This window comes from Anomalospiza imberbis, chromosome 12 (genome assembly GCF_031753505.1).
Source record: "Anomalospiza imberbis isolate Cuckoo-Finch-1a 21T00152 chromosome 12, ASM3175350v1, whole genome shotgun sequence".
In the NCBI taxonomy this organism is placed as follows: domain Eukaryota; kingdom Metazoa; phylum Chordata; class Aves; order Passeriformes; family Viduidae; genus Anomalospiza; species Anomalospiza imberbis.
The window spans coordinates 10,166,333-10,190,469 of record NC_089692.1 but is presented as its reverse complement, the minus strand read 5'-3'; the positions used below and the strand labels follow the sequence as shown (position 1 = coordinate 10,190,469).

The window sequence follows — 24,137 nt, the reverse complement described above, 5'->3', positions numbered from 1 at the left end:
TAAGTCTATATGACAATTAAATTAAGCAACTGGTTTCTAAAAATAAATACAAATACTTTGGCAGGAATAATAGGGCACACAAAATTATTCATAGATGAAATTTCAAGACTACGTGAAGTTTTACTTTAGCAGCTCTAAGAACAGGCAGCTGACCTACAAGAGAGCCAACTGAGTATTGGGATTAACAACATCCCTGAAGTCTACGACAGCTCTGGAAGCTGATGCTGAAGCAGTCTGGGCATCTACACAGTTACTGTGATCTTGCCCTCTCCCTTCTGCACTGGCCCTGCACTGCTGATCACTCTGGCCCACTGCCAAGGCATGAAGCCAGGGCCAGTAGTGCAGAAAAGTGAACTTGTGAGAGCTTTAGTGTCCTGAATAGATCCCCCCAAGGGATCTGATCACAACAGCATCAGCACAGGCAGGGTCACGATGCAAAGGCCATGACAAAACAGAGTATCGAGCTGTATCACCTTCAGGGCCCTCGCAAGCTAAGGAAAGCTGAGAGACTGTGTATAAAATATTTATGTATATACACAAACAAACACACAAGCCTGGAGCCAGAACAGGCTAGCCTCTAGCTTAGCAGGCAACTGTGAGGTGGAATCATGCAGTTTTTGACTGATACTAGGTAGGATTACAGCAGAAAACTCTTCTGACAGCTCCTGCATCCCAACGTGAACAAACTCACACATTCAAGTGAAGTAATTTTAGTAGGAGCTTTTCTCACCAGCTGTACTTCCCCCCCCCCTCCCCATTTCTCAGCATTTATAAAAGCTTGCATTCACTTGAGACTCATGTGGCCTTGTGTGGCAGCTCTGAATTTTCCATGTGAATTCTCTCTCTGCACTGCCAGCGTCAGCATCACCTGAGCCCAGGTTTGGGTGCAGCAGGAGCTGTCCCTCCCCAGCAGCTGTGGCTTCCTCCCCTCTCCCACCAGCCGCCATCTGTCCACTCCCCCACTCCTGGAGCAGCCATGCTCCTGCTTGCAGGGCTGCAGTCAGCAAATAATTTCTTGTAGCTGCTGGAGCCTGAAGCAAAAATACTTGTTGCTGATGCTGAGATGAATGTCAGTTGTACAGTTGCGCTTTAATCATCTTTTTCTCTCACAGCCAAATATGGTAACAGAGGTATAAAAGCTCTTCTTCCCACATGCCAAAATGTCAGGATTTCAAATAAATACTACAAAAATGAACTCAATATAATATGAAGATGTTAATCGTGACTACTGTCATTATCTGTAGATGGAAAAACCATTAAAATAAATTCCAAAGCCTCCAAATTAAAACACTGTGCATATTTAGTTATGTAAAAGAAGTAAGTTAGAACAAGTGTTGTACTACACCACGCAGGACACATGTCCTACTGTGACAATGACATACAGGACTTGAAATAGAACTATTTTACTTTCTCCTGCTCTAAGAGACAGAAGATTGATAATTTCAAGATAAAACACATTTCCTAATACATGTATTTTTCTTCCTTTCAGCTGGCTCTTTAACAACAAGAAGAAAAATAAAAGCAGGAAAGAATACAGAACCTGTTTGACAGATCTCATTTGCCAATTCCCTTCAGTGCTGAAGCACAAAATTTAACTCTTCTCTATAAAAGAGTGTTAACACATCATCCTGGTTTCTGCTCATTTCTGTCATAGCCAGTTTCAACCTGTGGCTCACCGCTCAGTTAGAAACTCAAAGTCACAGCACTTCAGTTTTTTTCCCTAAGCAAAAGTCTTTATTTCTTTAGAGTAATAACTAAGATAAGAATATTTATCTATGCCTACCTGTGTATTTTATTATTCCTAGGTAGCAAGGCACACAGATGTTTTACACAGAATGTCAATAAGCCTTATGTTTTAACACAGGAATTTAAAGTTGGGAAAACTAAGTCAGATTTACCAAGACAGACAAGTAAATTAGATATAATTTTACCAATCTCCTTGAGTCAGGCCTGGAAGCTTGCAATTGTTCAAATTCTTCTATTTTTGCTTGATCTACATCTTCTTTCAGCTCCCACGTACTGTCTTCATATGGCAACGAACACCATTTTACTAAATAGTAAATAACAGGCTGCAGAAGAAAATTCTGAATGTTATCAGTTTTTAATTTAGTATACACACTGCTAATAAGCCTTACTATTAGATTAGCTTGCTTACACAAGAGCTGGAATCAAAATCACATTTCTGACAATTTTTTAAAAACTCCATGTAGATTCCTGTTATCTAACCACTTATCCTTGGTTCCCAACACTCTGCCACTTTCTGTAGACCTCTGGAGTGCTTTTCAATCCCTCTTACCCACAAGTAAATCTTGCTTTAGTCTCAGGAAAGGTAAATTACAGTATTTGTGGTATTTCTGGAAATGGGGCAGGGCGGCAGAACTAACTACAGAAGTGCTAGACCCAGGACATTTCCTCCACTCACCAAATCAAGCTACCTGGGCCTAAACCAGAGATCCTAAGCTTAGAGATCCTAAGCCAGAGGTCTTACCAACAAAACTCTGATAGGGATTTACAGACTTGATGAACAACATACAGAAGAAATGGAACCAAAGCAGATGATCTTACTTAAGAGTCAAGAAAATAAAGAAATAAAGGGTCATCCTTTCAGAAGCTGAGAGGAAAGTCTTATGACAAAACATTTTTTCTAGAAGTTTAATAATGACAAATCTGCAGCATACAATGAAAAGTCATTCTAACTCTCAACCCTTAGGAGGATTAATGCAGAAATCACTGGGTAAAAGTCTGCTCATTTTGCTATCCACACAAGCAGAATAAGCATTATAGATATTCCAACAGCCTAAATCAACAACTTTCTTCTCAGTCTTTGATCTCCCCTTTTCTAAGACTCTTTCTGAATTTTGGCAATTTAATTGATTGACTTGCTTTTCTGATTTCTTTTTTTTTAATCTCAGAATGTTTTGTTGTGTAATAGCTTTCCAGAAGTGGTACTTTAAATTAAAAAAAAAAAGAGTTTTGATAAATACAGAGGGAAAGGTTCACTGGTGGCTATCAATGCACTTCAAATCACTGGTTGCCTAAAGCTTTTATTACCAGTGACCCCATGCCACTATCAGAGAGACAGGACAGTATATGGGATCAGCTTTTTGATGGAACTCACAAGAAAATTATTGAACCTGGCATTTATGTCAGTCAATATCTAAGCTTGGCCTACTATGACCTATTAATACTAATAAAAATATAAGCTATTAAATGCTGACTTGTCTTTCAAATCCACAGGTAGTACAGGAAAGGACAAGACTGAACATCTCATTAAAAATATTACTGAAGCTTTAAAATTATTAAAGTGTTACTCTGAGATCTGATAAAATTACAATTGTCAAACACTACCTGGAGTTGTATCTTCCTGGCTTGCTTTAAGACATACTTACCTCACCAGTGTCTTTATCTTCACAAAGAGACACTTCTAATACCCGGTCTACTTCAACATAGTCAGGATTAAAAGGTTCCTCTTCCATCTGCAGGGAAAGATTAATAAAATAAGCAGAGAGGCAAAAATAGTTGGTATTTGCTAAGACTTGGTCTCATCGTACACAAAATTAATTTGGTAGTTGGAAATTATTGAGGTTTTTGCACAGACCTTAAATTCCACACCAGTCCCCTGCACACACCCCCTTGGTTCTCTCGGGTAACACTCAATGAAGAGGGTTTTGACACCAGATCTCTGGGATGAAGGGCTGTCTTGTGGAATTCCTAGAGAAACTAGCCATACTGACACAATCCCTCCCTCCTTACAACTTCTAAGTAGTTACTCAACCAATTTCACTTTCAGACCATGTAAGACAGGTTAGTTCAGTGGCTCCAGAAGACTTGCTCTTTAAATTACATTAAATAACCCACCCTCTGCTGCAAACAACACCAATAGCTCATTTTTAGTTCCTAACAATCATCTCTTTTATATAAAATAAACTACTAATCACAACTTTATAAGGAAACAAAAAAGCTTATTTAATTTTTATTTCATACTCACATCTGCAAAAAAGTGAGCTCTTTGTGCTTTCCTTACTTTGAATCTCTTTATTTTCTGCTGGATTCTTTTATCCTTTAAAAGCTGTTGTTCTGTGGCCCACTCACAGTGGAGATATGAGCTAAAATCACAGAGATTGACATTAACACATTGGTGAAAGCAAAAGCTTACTATCTATTTTTAATATACAGTTAAAATTACAGAATCCACCATAAAGATCAAAGATTTAGTCTTCCAAATAATCATCTGGCAGCATCTAGTTAAGGCAGCATTTTTGAGCTGGAACCTGTAAAACTCTATAGATTCACAAATTCCTTTCATGTGTCCTAAAAAGAGAAACGAGCTTATTTCAGGAGAGCTTAAACAAGTCAAGTTTAAAATCTGACACCTCTATCAGAAAGTACCCAGAGATATAAATTACTTCGGATACTGGATCTGGCTTTTCCATGGAGGTCCTGTGACCACCTCCCCAGGCAGTGCTGCATCACAGAGCCCAGCCCACGGGAAGCTCAGGAGCAGCAGATCCCGCGGCAGAGAGGAACCTGCCCCGGACCGGGCTGGGACAGAAGCTCCGAGTCAGAGGAGGAGGAACCAGCAGCACCACGAGCTGCAGCATCTACCTGCCCCCCAGGAGAGCCCTTCTGAAATTGCATCACAGAAGTACACAAATTTCTTCCTCACATCCCCTTTTTAGTATATTTCCATCATTTTTTAAGCCTTCTAAAGATTTGCTAGAAATAAGGTACATCTGGGGATTACTTATTCTCAGATGAAAAGACAGATTTTACCCTTTCAGAAAAACACAAGGTAAATGGTCTCCAACAATATTTGGAACCAGAGACTCAAAAATATTAATTTATTATAGCAAAAATCTGATTAAATTATTCACACATGTAAAATTTAAAATAAGCTTGGATTTTCAGCATCAAGAATTGAGTGACAGGAAAATATATATGAAATTTAAAATAAAATATGGAAAAACTTCTTTTTTCCTTCAATTTTTTTATTTCCTGCTTTTGACATAAATTCATTTCTACCACAAGTTTTTTTCTTTCTTTTTGAAACCATAAGTATAACTACTACATCAGCATCTCCTAAATGCATGACACTGTAAATCGAATCTAGGTTCAAAAAACACCTCTGATTTAAATTCATGAAATTAAAATTTGCCTCTGGCATGTAGTCCCTGCTGAACTTGATAAATATATCTTCTAATTCAATAAATATCTTCTCTAAAAATTCTGTTCCTTGGTGAACAAAGGCTGCCAGCTTATCGGACAGCGCTGCTTTCACAATATTAGTAGTTTTAAAATTATTACTACCATATTACAGATTCTTAGAAATTTAAAAATCGGTAAAGAAAAATCTCAACAGATGACAAAATAACCTTCAAACAACAAAAAAATTTGAGTACATAAATATGATACTAAACAGTTCAGTCAACACATCCAATGAAACAACTTTTTAATACTTACTAGTTCTTGTATTTTACAAAAAACTCTTCTGTGTCTACTGTCATCCCAGCAGATATCTGGAAAAGGAAGTTCAGGGGAAATGTAAAATGACAGATGCAAACCCTTTTTTCAAATAAACTATTTTATCCCATGACAATCACTTACTTCTTTCTTTATTACCCTGGAGGATAAGATTTTGTCTACAATTGCTGCATCTTCTTCACTTGGATTTTCCTACAAACACAGAAAACAATGATATTATAAAACTACAGTACGTGCCCTCTTTCTCAGGCTTAAAATCTTTAGCCACATGTGGCCTGTTAGAAGATGAGCAAAGGTAAATTTGACCTCCACCAGCAGCATTCCCTAACAGGCTGGGGGTAAAATTTAAAATCCAGAAAGGGTTACATGCAGAAGTACAGCAAATTTGGCACTTCCAAACAGCACCAGCTGCAGTGCTCATCTGCCAAACACACTCAGTACAAGCACTGGGGATTCTGGTGCTTGCCAGACACTGTGAATGCTGATGCACTGGACATACCCAGAATTTAGTTATGCACAACTGGAGAAGAACTCTGACAGGTGGGAAAAGAGGAAAGAAACCCAGCATGTGACAAACTTAGTCTGATCTGTTCTGCACACAGGCAACAAACATGCTGTGAAATCAGAGAGAGGAGGTTGCGGCTGAGAATTCCAGCAGGGCTGAGATGAGGCACAGATGGGATTACATGGCTCTGCCACGACTGGGGCTGTGGTCCCCGAGACAAAGGTGATCTGTACAAGCTGCTTGCAATAGTCAGTCACCTTCCCTCCTGTCTGATTTGTTCCCAATTATACCATCTCTCTCCTTCCCTTACAACTTCTGGCACTCTTTCAAGCATCTCATAAACACTCTTTTCCTGTTTCTTCCCTGCCACTCTGTTTACCTTGAATAGCTCAACAGCAAGTTGGAGTCTCCAAGTTGAAAAGTGAAGCATAAACCTGAAAGGGTTGTGGGGAGAGGAGGAGTCTCCTTTTTAAATACCTCAGTAAGCAGAAATCCCCCAAATAATTTGATGCTTCTGTAAGTCGTGGTAACATCAGAACAGTTTTTTCATATGCCTAAGCCACATAAAACATTACTTGAACAATACCCATCCTTAGTCTTATTCTTAACTTCAATTAAGTCAACAGATGTTTGTAACACAAAAAAATAGTAAGAAGTAATTTCTTACAATTTTCAAGATCTTCGCAAAATGTCACACTAAACTGTGGCTTAAAATAATAATGTATTTCAAGGCAGGAGCTTTATTGACTGAACTAACTGAGACAAATGCAAAGTTCCCACAGACCAAGCCAATTTTCACTTACCACAAATAATTGTAAAGGCTGCTCAGCAGGTAGAGGGGCAGAATTCTTCTTGATTTTAACAGAAACTTTAGCTGCTTCTTCTTCTGATTGCTTCCCTTCTCCTTCTTCAGAGTATTTTTTCCTTTTAACTTGACGATTTGATCTTCTCTTCTGCCATGCAGGAGAAAGGAAAGAGATAAAGGTTTGACCCAAAATTTCCCCTAACCTGAGCTGCATGTTCTGGGACACTCTAAGCAATACTTCAGCTGTAACTACAACCAAAAGTCAACATCTGATAACAAACATGAAATAAAGTACCCCTGTTATCCACTTATATTCAATTAATTAAACTGTTATTTTCTCTTTCATGCAAGCATAAGATACTTTTAGTTTTAGGGCTCAAAAGCAAACATGAAACACTCTCTTCAGGGTATGGGAGCAAAGCTGATACACAACAGATCTCCCACGAGCACTAGTATTTCAACAGTGATTTCCTAATGCAATGTAACAGCAGAGTGTTACCATCCAACTCTAGAATCAGAGGGAAAGAAATACATAAAATAAGCTGATGTGTCTCTACTAAATGGTATACAAAAAAATGATGAAGGTTTTCACTAGATCTTATTCATCAGATTGCTGATGACATCTGACATGACAGCTAATAAAGCCTGTTGCTTTGTCAATGTCTGTATTTTCTCCTCCACCTTAATCAAGGCTTGTTTAGCAGCATATATGGCTTTACTCTGCAGCTTCTAACCTTCCATTCTGGTTTCTGCAAGAATCTGAGGACAACAAATTCCAGCTGAAGAAATAATGTTCAGTCAAAAAAAAATTCCTTCTCACTCACAGTTTCAAATACTTAAGATTATCAGGATATTGCATAACATTTCCTACCCCTCAGTACCAAAGTATGAGACACTGCCTATTAACTGTAAGATTAATTTGTAAATTGGATTCACTGGATAAAAACAGCAGTATCAAACTAGTCAGCTAACATTTGAAAACACTATAATCTGCTTTAGAGAACTGATCATCACAAAAATGAAAACAGCAAAACGAAACAGTCTCTACAAAGCAAATTTATTATATTGAGCTACACAGAAAAGGGAGTTTTTGAGCAAGAAAATCCATTGCAGGTTGCAATGTGCTATTACACTGCAGTACTCAGCTGGGAGAACAAGTTGTGAAGAGGACAAAACCCTAAATCCTGTGGTCACAATGGCTTCTGCAGAGCAGATATTAAGTAACAGTGAGATTGCAGCACCGGAACTTTTCTTCCAGACTGTTAATTCAGCCCCTGGTGTGGCTGTATCAGGTGAAAGAGGCAGCTGTACTTTAACAACTACACTACAAGTACAGAGCAGTAACCTGTGGGTACAGTACAAGTCAAAGGATGGCTATGACCATTCCTCTAGAGGAGCTGCCAAAATGAAACTCCTTCATGAGCTTTCCACGGTTATGTAGGTTAGCTGTTCTTCCATAAATGTGTGTGGTGTTAGGTGCTATCACCAAAAGGAATTTCTAATGTAAAGATACACTAATGTCACATTATACTTAAATCAATAATAGTTTGCTGACAGAAGTAGGTTTAAAAAAAAAAGCCAGGTAACATGAGCAATGCAAGATTATGTAACTGGCATTTTCAATTCTTCTCACTATGTCTTTTCTTAAAGTATGAAGTGATTAGCAAAACATCAACATATGTTCTCCAACACATTAATAGATAATCTGAGCTGTCTGGAAAAAAACTTTTGTATTTCCCTGAGCTGAGAACTATGGCCATAAACAAATGGCTCTAAGACAAAAAATGAAGTAGCACATTAAAAACAAACAAAAAAAAATTTTAAAAATTATCTATTTAAGGAAGACACTTGATGTGAAACTAAGCATGCAAAATGAATTAGGGGGAAAAAAGGCCTAAAATTGCCCCCCAGAGCTTTGAAGCAGCTATTTGCAACAGAAATTAGAAACAGCTCTTTGAAAATAAAATCATGAACATATTCAAAAACTAAAGAGAAAATGAATTAATGAAGTAAAGCAATTTATGTCTTTCCTGCTTCTCTCCAGTTCCTTCAAAAAGAGCAGGGCAATGCTGTGACATTCTGCAATAAAAGTTATTTCTCTCTCATGCCACCCCTGATTATCTCTACTCTCTTTTCCCTTCAGACCACGAGCAGGTGATTTCATGATGTGCCCAGGAAAGAACCGATCTTTAGTCTTTCATATTACATTTGTTGGCCTATACATTTATGTTTATCTAGTAACAGAACATGACTGAAAAGTTACAGATCCTGTGAGGTAACCTTTACCTAGGACAAGCTATCACTTCAGTTAATGAGAAATCATTCTGGGAAATGGCTTCTGATACCTTTTCCCCTCCAGCATTATTATCTGTGAAACACCAGAGGGCAATTCAGTATCGTATAATTGTTTTTTGACAACTATCATCAACTAATGCAATTAATTTTTACTCAACAGCACCTTATTTTGAATACTGATTTTGCCTCTGTGGATAAATTTGCCACAGGATAAAAACCTGTGCAGTTCTAGCACATAACCTTACGTTACTGGAGATTGCCCTAAAGCAAGAAGTTGCAATTCTGTTACTAATGCAAACATAAATAGAATATAATCTCTTATCAACAGTTCATGTTTCTTTGTGCACAAGTTTTAAAAATAATTAGCTATGTTACTACTACTTCAGGGCAATCTATGAAAAAACTGCAGAAAGTAAGTTACAAGAGAGCTATTCCTCAAGGGAATGACCTGACCACTTAAATTCTTCATCGGGCACTTCCTTCAGAAGTATTCCACAGGCAACTAGAGCCTATCAGCATATTGATCATTGCTGCCTTCAGATCCAACACTGCAAGAAATCTGTTCCTTCCATTTCTACAGAAGCAGAGCTCAGAAAAAAAAAAAAAAAAAAGAAACACATTAAAGCTTGAAACAGCCCTTTTAAAAGTTCTCAAAGAGCCAGCTTCACTGATAAATGTCTGTCTGTTAGGCAATCTCTGCATTTTCACAAAGGACCAGGTCTAACAGCAAGCTCAGTGTAAGTACTTACAGTCTCAAATCTATGGGCTTCTGTATTGAAATGAAACAGATACAAGCAGGGTATTGATGTCCCATTACAGAAACGGGATTCTACCCTGTAGGATTTTCTGATTTTCAACTGAGAGAAGTGGCTGATGATGAAAAGTTCTACCTATGAGATACATGGAAGTGTGAGAGTAACTGTCACTGCATCCAAGGAAGTGTAACTTTCTGGAGACAGGGGAAAAAAGATCAGTAGACACACAGAATTTTATCAAGGAAGAACACCAACTACTTACCTGTGAGTCTTCATCTTTCAGCGGCCGCTGTGGAGTCTGCTTAGCATCAGACAATTCATCTGAAGATTCATTTTTCCTTTTCTGCTTTTTGCCCAGTGTGATGATCAGCTTTCTGTCAGAAACAAAACCCCAGCCCCTGAGTGAATGCTGTACACCAGTGTGTGTAACTTCAGGAGCAAATCACTAGAAATTCCCATATTCTCAACATAAAACTCAGACAGCACCACTGTCTGAAAAATGAGTAACAGGTCTCAAATACCTTACAGCAGACAGTACTGTTCACTAGTGTTAGTGAGCTTCTCTACAGTTACCTTGCTATCACAAATTCCTAATTATCATACACATTTTAAATCTTTACATGAGAAACAGAAATACAAAATCCAACACTTAAACCAACTGACAGTGGTAAGCTACACAAAGTTAGCAGAGGTACCATCTGCAGATGACAACACTAAATGATTTATCATAAAAAATTTACCATTGTAAAATGTACCTTCCCTTATTTTTACTTAAAAAAATTAACTGTGGAGAACAATCTAAAAATCACCCAAAGCTGTCTGAAATGCAAAACTTTTATGCTTAAATAAGGCATTCAATGGTAAAAATAAGGAAATTGAACAAATCTTTCTTTGCCCTTAGGAAAAGAAAAGCTATATCCAAAATCTGGTCGTTTTATCTGTAAGTAATCTTAGAACCTATCAGAGTATGTCAAGAACCACCATTGTGCTGAAACTCTAATGAAAAAGCATAAATTATTTCTCTGTTTGGATTTAAAAATTACCCTGTAAATCATGATACCAATTCATCAGATTTGTTTCTAACTAAAGGGTGTAAAAATATTTTTCTATATTTGAAATGTGCCAAATACACTTCTTTAAATGTGTTTACAGTGGCATAATTGTAGAATAATAAACTATTCAAGAAAATCACAGAGAGCTGTGCTAAAATATGTATTTCATATAGTCTCTTATGATTGGAACTGTAACAGAAAATGAGGAAAGTGTTCCAGCATACAAGTGCTTCTGCCATGTTACAAATAAATTAACTACAAGATTTTAGTCTTTATACAGACAATACAAGTTATTTTACAGCAACATAACATCAAATATACTGGCCACATGGTGAGAACACTATAGGTAAGAATGTAATGGTTGAAACACAACTCACTCACTTCTCTTTGCAAGTGTTCAAACAAGAGAACACACATATATATTTACTACGTCCAGACTAACAGTTCACATGGAACATAAGCATGTTAAATTTCCAAAACACTATGGAAAATTTCAGGAACATTGCTTACAAAAGACTGCAGGTATAACTTCAGAAGCAATGAATATTTGACTTGCTTTTCAATATTTAATCTTTATGTATGTTCAGTGGAAAGGCCAAAAACCTCCAAAAGTACAAAAGATTTTCCACTCCAATTTTTTTTTTCACTTTTAGCACAAAGTGAACAGCACTGATGGATGCAGGTTGAAATGAAGCTGTAGTCAGCACAATCACAGAACTGCTTGTTCACAAGTAAATTCTGGTCCTTGGCTTTTCATTAGGTGCTCTCAGTTTAATTATTACTTAAAAAACATGTTTCATAATCACAGGAAATAATTTCAGCAATGAACACATTGGTTTCCCTACTGACTTCAAGGTTAGTTTGAGCATTTTTCCCCCTCACTTTTCAAGCTCTGATTAGGAATCATCTTTCTTTTTTTCTTGGTTTTTATTTTAAGATTTGTATTCTGGGGTATTTGTCCAACATGACACTTTCTAGTGATGGACTTGGATAATCACTTTTTCCATTTTTATCTCACTTTGTTTCATAAAATTTAAGTGTTACTTTAGCACTTGTCACTAATATGTCAAATCAGCTAATATATTCCAAAATGATACAGACGAGGCACATTGTGATTGACCTTCTGAAATTGTTGTTAAAAGGAATTCTGGATGCTAAAATTTAACATGCATTTAAAAGGAAACCTGGTAAACTTATGAGTGAGAATTTCTTGGAAGATCATTCATGAAACAACATCTACCCCACCAAGTCCCTGGTTTGCATATTTAGGGTTTGAAAAAATGGTAGGAAGTACCAATATATGTTCTCCTTGCTCTTAAATTCTTTCAAAGAAAAAGGATAACTGAATGTTCTTTAATCAAGCAAGTGTTAAGATATAAGTCAAGCTGGAAGAGGTCTCAGGAAGACCTGTGGTTCCTACTCAAGGCCAATTTCAGAGTTCTTTTATGATGCTCAGCCCAGTTAAGCTCCACTTATCTCCAAGGCTGACAGCTGGTAGGTACCTGGGCAATCTGTTCCAATTTTTGATCCTCTTTTGTGAAATGGTAAATTAAAACAATTCCTAAATGCACGTTGCTATGTTAAATATTTGTTATCTGTGCAACCACAGCTCATTCTCACTTCATGCACTACTGTTTACTATTTTAGGCTCAAGGGTCCCTTAGTATTCAAGAAGTACAATATTAAGGGGAATAAAGTTTACTATGGGTTCTAGTGGTATCCATTGAGTATCTGAGGATTTTAAGAACATGGGATATGATGTTCTAGAACATGATGCTTTAGAATATGGGGTATTTTGTGATTAAACTGCTCCAGCTACATCTTTCCTTGCACATTTGTTCCTCTCTTAGTCCCTCCTTGGGTTCACCTCTTGCTCTGCCCCTGCAGCCTTACACACAATATTCCATTTGTCAGCTTTTGTGTCTTGCTTTGAGCTTGCATTCCCTACCCCCCATACTTCACAAGCTTCTCCCTGAAATTTCTGCACATCTCTGCATGCTGTAGATCAGAATGTTTCTTCCTCTATATGGATATGGTGCCAATGACAGGAACAAATGCAGTTTTACTTCTTTCTGATCCAGTGCCCAGAATCACAATGCTCCTTGCTATCAAAAGTTGCTGAACAACAGTATGGTGCTAAAGTCATACATTTCTATCAGTAAAATTGCAATCTGCTCATATTTTGGCCAAAAACTTCTAAAAAGATCTGCTATGTGAAAACAATGATTTTCAGAAGCTTGTAAACTGGATCAATTCTGTGAGAAATTTTCATTGAGTGAACAAGTTCTCTTGCCAGTTTATAAATTTCTGCATGAAAGCATAAAGATCCTTGGCTAAAATCCCTTTTTCCACCCTGAAACAAACTGTTCTGAACAGAAACTATCTATTCTGTTTCTATGAAAAGTTAACAGCACACTGTAGACATGGAATAAATAATATCACCAGACTCCACTTGAATTTCACTTTCTCTTGCCTTTTTAAATTTATATTTATCTTATTACGTAACGTCTATAAATATTTCAACAATTAGACATTGTAGATTTCTTCATTACATACTTTCTTCTAAAATTACAAACTAAACATGTTGATAAACTTACATCACAAAAAAGGTTTAAAAAGACGATTTCTCATGAGCCAGTATTACTTCTGATCCTTAGCACAGGACTCCTACCATGCTTTAAAGCTACCAATAACCACTATTTGAAGAGCATTGCAACTTCTCTCTTACAAATGAAAACCAGTAAGAATGTTCTCCATTCCCCTTCTGTTTCATAGCAGGGAACATGATGGAAACACTGTCAGTACTCTGAACAGCTTTAAAGTGATAAACACTTACCAAAGCCTTCCAAGGAATGAAAAAGGAAATATTAAAGATGATAGAAAGAAAAAGCCAGCAAATAACATATTAGACATGTCAGGAATAGGAAGTACAGCTGGCCTTTAATACATCATTCTACTTCAATTTTCCCAAAACAGAAAACACCAAGTAACTAATTATTAGTGTCCAAAGTCACCTCTCAGATATTATCATTTGTAGCCACAGCACTTTGTTAAATTACTAACAATAAAACTCCTACATTATCAACAATATTAGCAATTCTTTATCACTAGAAACTTTGCTGAAAATATAAAGTAGAAGTTTCCTTGACAAGATACTGTATCCTGTTGAATGAGAGTTAATTTGCTGGTATAAAACCATTTTCTCTTATCCTTTTACCATATGTTTAATAAATAATACTAACACAGTAATATTAGCCACTGTCTCCTTCCCCAGTTGTATTTCAAATTAATCACTTCTGCACTGTGCACAGATTTTTAAACACTACCAAGAATCTTTTTGGAACCATCGGTCAGTTCAAACTCACACTACATTGAAACGCTCATGCCAAATAACAAACAAAATAACATCCCAGAAGGAAGACCAAACCTTGAATTTATTGCTATTTTAATCAGGACACAAGACAGGTCTAACAGAACTCAAAGATTCAGTGAGCACCCCTCCTTTCTGACCACAGACCTGTTCCCCAGCATCTGCCTCACTGGCAGGGAACAGGAGGACAAGTGCCAGCACCTGCCTCCCAGGAGACCCGAGCTGGAGGCACCTACACTCACCACGGCATCAGTGTGACAGAGAACCGCCTCCTCTCCACCCCTCTCCCCACCTCTCCTGAGCTGCTACCTGAGTTGATAAGGGCTTCAAACCATCTCAACACTATCAGATCAACAAGCAAAGATTACCTGTCACGGTGCTGGGTTCTAAAACTGCTTGTGAACAGTATTTGTGAGACCTACTTCGAGGTACAAGGCAACAAGGACAGTTACTCCTTTCGGCAGTGCACAGGATCACATCCCACTTGCTGGATTCATTGCTACATAATTCAAGGATTAATGAACAAAATCCACCAGTGCTCTTTTAACACATGAAACAATACAGCCATTTCTGGCAGCAGTTCTGAACTGAAGGACTACCACTCTGACTCAAGCATTTGTAAATTGAGTTCTTAGAATTTTGGGGACTTATTTATTTAAACCATGCAATGATTAAGAAAAAAATTACCTAAATGTATTCAACTGATATTGTCCTTTACATCACCAGTGCAGAGCTGCTGCTTTTCATCAGGGCTGTGATATTTAATTTTATGTTTGAGTAGGTGGGAATACGTTGAGAGCTATAAAACCTAAATGCCAATCTACTTTTTTGAACAAGAGAATGTTCACAAATTCATAATTCTTCACATCAAGTGGTAAGAAGTAGACTTTTTAGATTAAATATGCATCACCTTAGATGGAAGAAGTAGAATCAATTAGAAAAAGCTTATAAATGGAAACAAGTTCTATGTAAAAATATGAAAGGATTTAAATAGATCCCTAAATGTCAACACACCTTGGTAAATAGCCAGGATACGAAAAGTGATTCTGCTGTTTGCAGAGTAATAGTAAAGCAAATTTTGAAGATTTAATTCAATCAGTAATCAATGCACCAAGCAAAATAGTTAACTTTGGTAATACTAAATATATTATACATACATTCTTTTAATAATTTCTGTCATACCCTGACAACATTCTTGGTAATAATATAATTTAGTCATATATCTTCACCAATACTTATGGCACAGAAACTTTGCTAACCACAGAATCCAGTTCTAATAGACTTGACTGAAATTAATAAGCATTTTCTCTCTGTCTTTACAGCTCTGTGAAATAAAACCTTGACCCTCACCCTGAGAAATAAACTATAGCCTGCCCAGAAAGTAACTGCTAGCAATTTTTAACTAGCAATGATAAATAAGAACGAATTGTGCTATAAAATTTTCCTGTAGATGTAGATATCAGAGAATCACTAAGGAAAATATAAACAATTAACATGAAGCCCCCAAACACAAACTGATTGTCTGAGCAGCAAAAAACAGGAACTCCTGAAAGATCATCCTGCCTCTAAATCTAGCCACAGTAGTTAAAACTCATCTTGATCCCAGATGAGGGCTACTCAATTTCAGTAAAAGCTGTGCTGTATTACAATTTAAAGCACCTCTTTTTTTTTTTTTAACTGATGGCTACCAGGCAATTCTATCAAGGTCTGTTCAGCAATTAGTGTTCCAGTGCTACAGTTCAACTGTAACTCTGAAAATCCTCCTCCAGAGCAACACAAAACTTGTTACACAGAATAAAGCCCTGTAAGAGGTCAAAGTCTATGATCACAATCTAAATAAGAGTTTGCTGTTTGAGTGCTGTGCTACAGAGGGTACAACTGTGCCTGTATTGCACAGGCTGTGTTTGGTGCAAGCACAGATAAGAAAGACCAGGATCAAAACTGTTTCTCAAACATTTCTTAAAAGAAAAATTAAAAAAAAAGAAAAAAAAATCAACATATTTGTTACTGTTTCAGATAGCTCAGCTCTGTGTTGGCCTGCAAAAATGAAACAGGAGTCACCCAAAACATACATGTGACTTCAGATCTTCTCAAACACACCCAACTCTGCATCACCTCCTGCGTTGCTCTGACACTCCAATCCAAACTGAAGCAACAGATTTAACAGTTCCTGGAAGTTAAATGAGTTTGCTATAGAAAACCCTGACTGAAAAGAAATTTATTCATCTGGGATGGATATATCACAGTAGAAATCCTTATAAAATGGAACAGTACATGCATCCAAACAAATTCTCCACTACTGTTAAAAAAGGTATATTGATCTTTTTTTTTTTTTTTTAATTGTAAACCTTTACTGGCTTCAAGGTTACACTCACAACTATACTGCTTGCAGAAAAATTAATTCATAATAGCTTCTAACAGTTGGAAATTGTTTACTAATCTTTTTAAAACATGAGGGGACTTCAAATTTTGTTTTTTGATTAAATTCAAGGAATGCCATTTATACAAACATGTATATACATTTATATATTAAAGTTTTTCTCATTATTGATTGAAAAAGAATTTTAGTTCTTTTTTTATCCAATTTTAAACAGATCTCAATAATCTTTCCATCCAAAGAAAATCCATTTTCATTGAACTGAGATCTTCCCTTCCCTTCCTACCCAATAAAGCACTTGTCTTTTACAGGTATTATTTTAGCATAGTAAAATTTTTTCCCAAGATTCAGTCAAAGTTTATTTTAAGGTAATGAGAAAAATCAATGAAGCAACCCACACGCTTAAAAAAAACCAATCCTATTTTGACTTAATAATTCCAAAGATGTGCTTAGATTCATTAAGAAATATATTTTAAGAACAGAAGATAGGACAAAACCTTTACAAGAGCTGTTTAGTCTTCTAAACTCCTTATTCTTTAATTTTTGTTTTCACTGAATAAAACAAAATTTATTAATCACTAAATTTTTTTAACCATGGTTGAAAAGACAATATAGTGATTTTTTAGTAATTATTTTGCTGTAATATGAGCAGTTACATTTGCATAGAAAGCAGGGTTTGGTAAGAGTATTCTTTTAAAAAAATCAAGGTCTTATTGCAATTGCTGCTCTGCAAAATCCCTGGTGTATCCCTTGCTAAACAGTTATTATTTTATCTATTTACATCAATAATAGACAATAATGTTAATCCAACACAACACATGAGTCTGTTTGGATACAAAAATTAAGTATCTTGATGTCTCAAAGCATTTGATTTGCTGCTGCCCATCTAAATAAAATAGAATTCTGTGAATATGAACAGGAATCTGTGATATGTGGTTCTAGAAGACTCTTCACAGCTCCTCACCAGGACCTGACTGCTCCATCTTTAGGAATGTATCCTTCATAATGAAAGCAATACCTGGCAGCACGACGAAGATAGCAGAGTGTTACTGGGGCATTAGCTGATTAAACTGTCAATAATGGGGAGACAAACCTTCACAGCTCAATGCAAAATGATGAAACATTGACAATAATTAAATGGGAGCTCCTCTAGCAGCTTGCATGTACTCTGCATCAAACAAACACCATAGCTAAAAACACGCTTTGAAAATGTCTCTTTCTAAACTGACGCCGTCTGATGAAATCCTGAAAACTGATCCTAAGTGATGTGCACAGCAAAGCATTTCACCAAGACAAAACTGAGTGCAGAATCATAAAATCATAAACTGTAGGTAACAGTTTACTTTCCTTTTTCCTTTAAAAATAGTAAAAATATAATGGCAACTATGTAGTATATCATAACGATGTTATTTTGGCAGGCTTGGTCAATTATCCAAAAGAATGAATAAAAAGCACACTCAGGACAAACCACAAGGTTTCATGAAACTGACACTACCAGAACAACAATGGAAGTTTTCTGGTTAGACAGACACACTAAATGTTTGTTATAGAACATGAGTAAATTCAGAAACATGGAAGTGAAATCAAGTTAACAAAAGTACACATCTGAAATCCCACCTTAAACTAGATGGATAAAAAAAGAAAAGGAAGCACTACTTGATGCTTACAAGCAACATCATATGCCAGCAGATAAAGAGAACAGAAAGAACACCACAAAATTTCACGTTAAGAATGAAGTTGGGTATAGAGCAGTAACCTTAATACTTCAGGATAACTACTCAAAATTGTTTACTTCAAACATGTAAGAAAAGCATTGATCTCTGCAAGAAAAAAAGAAATCACAGAGATACAGGCTGCTTAAAAGAACATTCATGTCTGCTCCACACATTAAAATATATATATGGATATGAGACATTTAAATTTCAGAGATGTGCCAGTTAATACTTCTCCTACTGCAAAAAGAGCATGGGTTTAAAAAACTAAAAATCAGACTGTAACTAAGATTTCTATTTCAAGTTCTGACTGACGTACTTAATACTGGAAATCACACACTCTCCTTTAAAAGTAAACAGGCAACACAGATTAGCTCTGGAGTCCCAAGATGAGCCAGCTCCTGAAACCCCTGGAGCACTCCAAAGGCTCCTCACCCCAAGGTATCCGCCCAGCTTGACACAGCTGAGTCTGCAAAATATTTAAGAGGGCATATTAAACTGATATAAAGGAACACTACAAAGTTCTTAGAATTTAATCTTTCCAGTATGTGCTTTACTTTTGATACAGATGTGATATCTGTAAGAATATTCTCTTGCTTACAAGTTCATTAAACTTCCAATTTCTCCCTGTGTAGTTTATCAAGCACACTGTATTGAAACTTCGTGCCAAAATTGATAAAGACAGCATTTAAAATCCAGAAAAACTCAGTTTGGAGTCAGAATATATTACAAAACTAGAGAAAAGATATTTCGGTCTGTGCTTCAAAGTGAGTACAGAATATTTTTGAATCTGTATTTAAAATAATTCCTTTCAAAAGGACACTCCTACAGTGATTTTATCTAAAGAGAAAACAGAGCATTCTTGTTCCTGAATGAGAGAGTCCACACATGGACTTAATCAGGAAGAATTTTGTGTAGGCAGCAGAGGAGAACATTTTATTATCAGTAAGCAGTTTCCATTTTAATCAACAATTTACAGCCTGAAGAGAAGACAGTGTTTTAATCTACTTACCCAATTTTTGTTTTCTCTTTTATTTTGGATGAGGAACCAGTTTTCGGCTTTTTGGTCTCCTTATCCTTTGGTTTGGATTTAACTTTTCTACCCTTCTTTTCCTCTTTTCCTTCAGCTGAAACACTGGGGAAATTTTCAGGGCTCATTACTCGTGGAATGTTTCTCTCTCCTCTCTCCTTTGCCTTTGCAATTGCTTCAGATATTATGCGATTCGCCTTCTCTTGTTTAGTTTCTGAGTCTGTTTTTTTCTTCTGCTTCTTTTCAGACATTCCCCTCACCTGGGTATTCTGCAACTTAGTATAGGATCCTGAACCATCAGTCTTCTTGGAAGGAGGCTGTAGCAAGAAACAAAAAGTAAATTAAATCCCCTTAGTTTAAAAATATAAAGAAAAAGTGCAAACATTTTTTGATACGGATATGCATTTTAAAAAAATGTAACTGCCAGGGACTTATGTGGACACAAAAAATGAGGAATTCCATTTATACCACAGAATGGCGTGGGTTTCAAAATAACTACATCAATTGTTGGTTTCAAACAACCAATCCAAGTACTCAAAGTCAGTAAAAATTATCCTTCTGAAATTCTCTCAGCGGTCTCTCCACCTCTGTAATTGAAGAAACCAATCCTGAACCTTTGCAGCATTCCCACACAATTGACACACACGTCCAACACCTCTCGTAAAATATGAGGAAGCAAAGAGCTCCTGAAGGTAACAGCATCGGTGTTTTGCCTTAGGTAGGATACCAGGACCACAGTTCCCTTAAAGCAGATGAATGAAATACAGGACTAACTCGGTGAGGAACACAACAGATGCTTGAACAACATCAAGATGAAAAAAACAGACAAAAGATAAAACCAAAACTAAAATTACACAGCTCTATATCCATAAACGGATCAGAAAGCAGCAGTTTCTTTTATTTAGATCAACATACACTCCATGCCTTGGATAAAAGACGTAACTTGTTTTTATCTTCGGGATTTTAATGCCCGTTTCATGGACGCAGAATTGTTTACGGGGCTGATAAGCTTCTCCTGCAGCCAGCCAGAAGACATGTTTTTGCTTTCCTCCCCTCCCCCTTTGAGGAATGGAAAGAATTTCCTATTCAAACACAAAACCCCGGCAGATAACAGTTATGTTACGTTCTCACCCGTAAATGCGCCTCTGCCTAGAGCAGGAAGAAAAGCCACCAGGAATTTCCAAACACATTTTCTGGCCAAACCCCGCGCACTTCCCGGGATACATGTTCTATAGGTGCCTCATGGGCGGCGGGGGCGGGAGGCAGGGATGGGGCCGCTCCCGATGCCACCTTAAAGGCCCGGGGCTGGAACAAACAGCCGGACCCAGCTCGGGAACAGCTCAAGATGGCGATGCGGCTCCCGCAGCAGCAGCCAGTAATAAGGAAGGTTATTCAATCCCATTAGCCTTTTAGCCCAAAGAACCCCTCCTCCTCCCACTCATTCAGGCTCTCACTTACCCTTCCTCTTGGCCTCTTCACTGAAGACATTTTTGGCGTCAGACAAAGACTTGCCCTCCGCTTTTCCAGCACCCCCGGCAGTGCTCAGGAGAAAAGCATGGGGAGAAGATTGCTAAATGGCCTATTTAGCGAGCGGCAGCCGGGCCGCGCACAGCCCTCCCCGAGCGCTCGCTCGCTTCAGCAGCATCCCCGCGCCCTGCCCGGCGCGCACCCGCCGCCCCCGGCCCGGCCCGGCCCCGCCGTGCGCGGACCGCCGGCTCCCAACAAAGCGCGGAAAGAAACGCACAAAGCATCAAAAGGCATCAGCGCCAATATTAGCGCTGGTTAGACCCGCTCCCCGCGGAACTAGGCCAGCAGATGGTGCTACCCGTCATTATTCCATTAGGCTCCACGTTTAACCCCCGCGGGGATCGGCTTTAACCCTTCCCGCTCCCCGCCCGCAGCGCCGCCCACAGCGGCTGCTCGCTCCCTCGGAAAACCGTGGGAACCGGGCGCTGTGCTGTGCTGGACCTCGCTGCACCGCAGCCCTGCGGCTCCAGCCCCGGGGGAGGGCACGGGGGGACAGCGGCCGAGTCCCAGCCTGTGGCCTCACAAACAGATTTTGCTCTCCAGTATGCTTTTTTGATTTTTTTTAAATTATTTTTCTTGCATTTACTTCATTACTATACGATGACTAGAAATCGTGACTAGAAATCGTTTGCTGACAGGCTTCCCTGCTTCCTACAGAAAATGGAAGAACTGCTCGGTTTTATCCCTCTGCCTCTGCCCAGACCTGCGGACCCTGCGGTGGAGACCTCCTCGGGACACGCTCTCTGGTAAGCGCCTCTTCATCCGAGGTTGGGTTAAAGTGCCATTTTAAAAAAATCAGACAAGTTTTAAAATAACGTATTGTGAACATGGCAAATAAAACCAAAAAGAAGATTGGGGTTTCTTAAAAGATTATTTTAAAAATACAGAAAACAAGAAGCTTTTGACAGCATAGCTCCATCCTAGCAATACCCTTGATTCTCAAAAGCCCACTCAAGAAAAATGAAGAAAGATCAGGACTTGATTTATGTTTTTCTCAATGTACACATATACCTTCATTTTGCAAGATATGTTTTTCCATAGAAAATTTAAAATATGGCAAAGATTTAGAGATTGTTAAGATTAGTTTACTCTGAAAGGTCATTTCACTTCTATTTAAGACTAATTTCAAAATTAAGTGCCTTGTCCAGTAGAAACACTAATGGCACCAATACTTTAAATTGATTATTTTCTTAATACCACTTAAATTCAAGGATATTTCTGTAAATATGCAGCAGCATCACAAGGACAATTACCACATTTTAATTTTACTTTTGAGAACTCTAGCCAAGATGTTTCTACATTGTGCTTACAGTAACGATAATAAATTACAGATATTTATCATTTAGGGTTATTATTTCATATCTTAGTAAAAATGGTAACTAATCGACTATTTTACGTTTTCAGATCAGCTAAACAAAATAAAAAATCTTCCTAACATACCCTGGGTATAATTTTAGCTCTAAAAGCCAAATGCTACTAAAGCCAGTAGTGTTACATTGGTTGGTTCTTGAACATTCCTGGGCCAGAAACAAACAAAAAAACTGCTTAATAATTAAGAAGGTAATCCAGAAATGGTGACTTTTTCGTGAATCCTTTTACAGTCTCTTTCTAGATATTTTATTATTTTAAAACAAAGTTTCTTTGCTGCATTTTCTCAGAGCTCAAAGCTGCTTCCCAATTTATTCCTCAACAACATTTACTACACTCTTACTGTAGAACCGTGAGTATGCTGGATGAGGCTCCTCTATCTTGTAATTCCTCTGCATCTTGCTCTGTACTATCCCTTCTGTCTCCCGCACTGCACAAACATTAAGCTATTTGTTAGAAATCCCAGACCATAGGGTTTTGTAATTTTTGCTATGACATTTCTAACCATATGGAAATGACATTCACGAAGATGCAGGAAGGCACCAGCCAGCCATTCTAAGCCAAATAAATGTGTAACGAAACCTTCATCAAGAAAGTCACCACTGTCACAAAAACCAAAACTGGAAAGCAACACAAGTGTTTTGAGATTAGAACGTGAAACATGCTTGCACTACAGAGGACAGGATCTGTGTGTACTTAGCAACAAAAGCCATTTAATCGAGAAGAGCTCTTTTATTCTACCAATAATTTCATGATTCGAAAACATGCACAGCTATGAAATGACTGAACAGTTGTAAATCATTATGCACAAAGAAAACCATTTCAAAGGTTCTCGAGCATCTACAAAAAAAAGGGCAAAGCCTTTTGCAAGCTGAAAATACCCTTCCCCCTCAGAGAGACAGAACGCAGATAAAACATCCTTAAGGAATATATACTCTCACCAATGGCTTACAAACCTATTCCATCTAGAACAAGAAAGAAATTTTTAACTGACAAACATATAGGTGAAGGTGGGAAGGAAAACCCCGAGGCAACCACATATTGAAAACCTGAAGATTTCATTTGGAAAAATCGGTTTGTACTTTTTTTCACGATTGCAAAGATAATCATCCAAATATGAGCGAATGCAAAGCAATGCAATGTTGTCTTTTGAGTCTGCACAGAGGGAGCTCCAGGGTATCTGCTGCTGCTAATGGCTTTGCCAAGCAGCAGCGAGTTCAGGAAACAAGCCTCCTGTCAGTTCCCTGCTGCTCCACACAATCCTCTGGGCAGCGGGGAAATTGGCAGGAATCGCCTCAAATTCACACTGCTGCTGCTGCCTGCAAAAGCCATTAGCAACAGCAGCAGGTATGGGCCCTAGTGGTGCTCACACCGCAGAACTGGCCCGGAAAAATAATCAGGGAGCAGATCAGACAACAGCTGGAGAATTCCCCACATGTGCCCTGATCCACAGCCAGGGGAGCATCTTTTTGGCACTATTCAAGGGAATTTGACATGTCTCACAGGAGTAGAAGGTACCCTACACATATCTGAAGGATTTCTTAGTTAAACAATGTAAAAGCAGTCAAGTTACCAGGCAATATCAAGAAGCAGAATCATGACAGCATCTTTCCAATAGACAACAGTAGGCTTTTCATAGAAAGGCATTTCCTCCAACATTTTGTTGTGGTTGCTTAGGACATGCATTTGAAGACCTTCACTGGCATAACAGCCTTTCCCCCAGCAAGGACAAACTACCATCCTCAACACTTACAGACATCAGGTTTTTCTCCACTGAAGCCTAAACCCATTTTCATTTGCTCCACAACAAGTACTTCCTTCACATCCCCTGCATATCACTATAGAGGAAGCCCCAAGGAG

The 24,137-nt window shown here is 37.9% G+C and overlaps 1 protein-coding gene across 3 annotated transcripts in view; it reads right to left on the bottom strand.

Moving 5' to 3' along the window:
- Positions 1-24,137, bottom strand: part of CHD9 (chromodomain helicase DNA binding protein 9) — a 71,841-nt gene that overhangs the window by 32,274 nt on the left and 15,430 nt on the right. For 2 of the 3 annotated variants that reach the window (XM_068202710.1, XM_068202711.1), the window contains exons 2-9: positions 19,365-19,699; positions 10,104-10,215; positions 6,790-6,939; positions 5,605-5,673; positions 5,461-5,516; positions 3,989-4,106; positions 3,390-3,476; positions 1,932-2,069 (exon numbers count right to left, since the gene is read on the bottom strand). In XM_068202710.1, the coding sequence (XP_068058811.1) occupies positions 1,932-2,069; positions 3,390-3,476; positions 3,989-4,106; positions 5,461-5,516; positions 5,605-5,673; positions 6,790-6,939; positions 10,104-10,215; positions 19,365-19,699 (1,065 nt within the window). Of the gene's footprint in view, positions 1-1,931; positions 2,070-3,389; positions 3,477-3,988; positions 4,107-5,460; positions 5,517-5,604; positions 5,674-6,789; positions 6,940-10,103; positions 10,216-19,364; positions 19,700-20,840; positions 20,982-24,137 lie in introns of those variants that run through there. The other variant, XM_068202712.1, reaches the window with a different exon arrangement.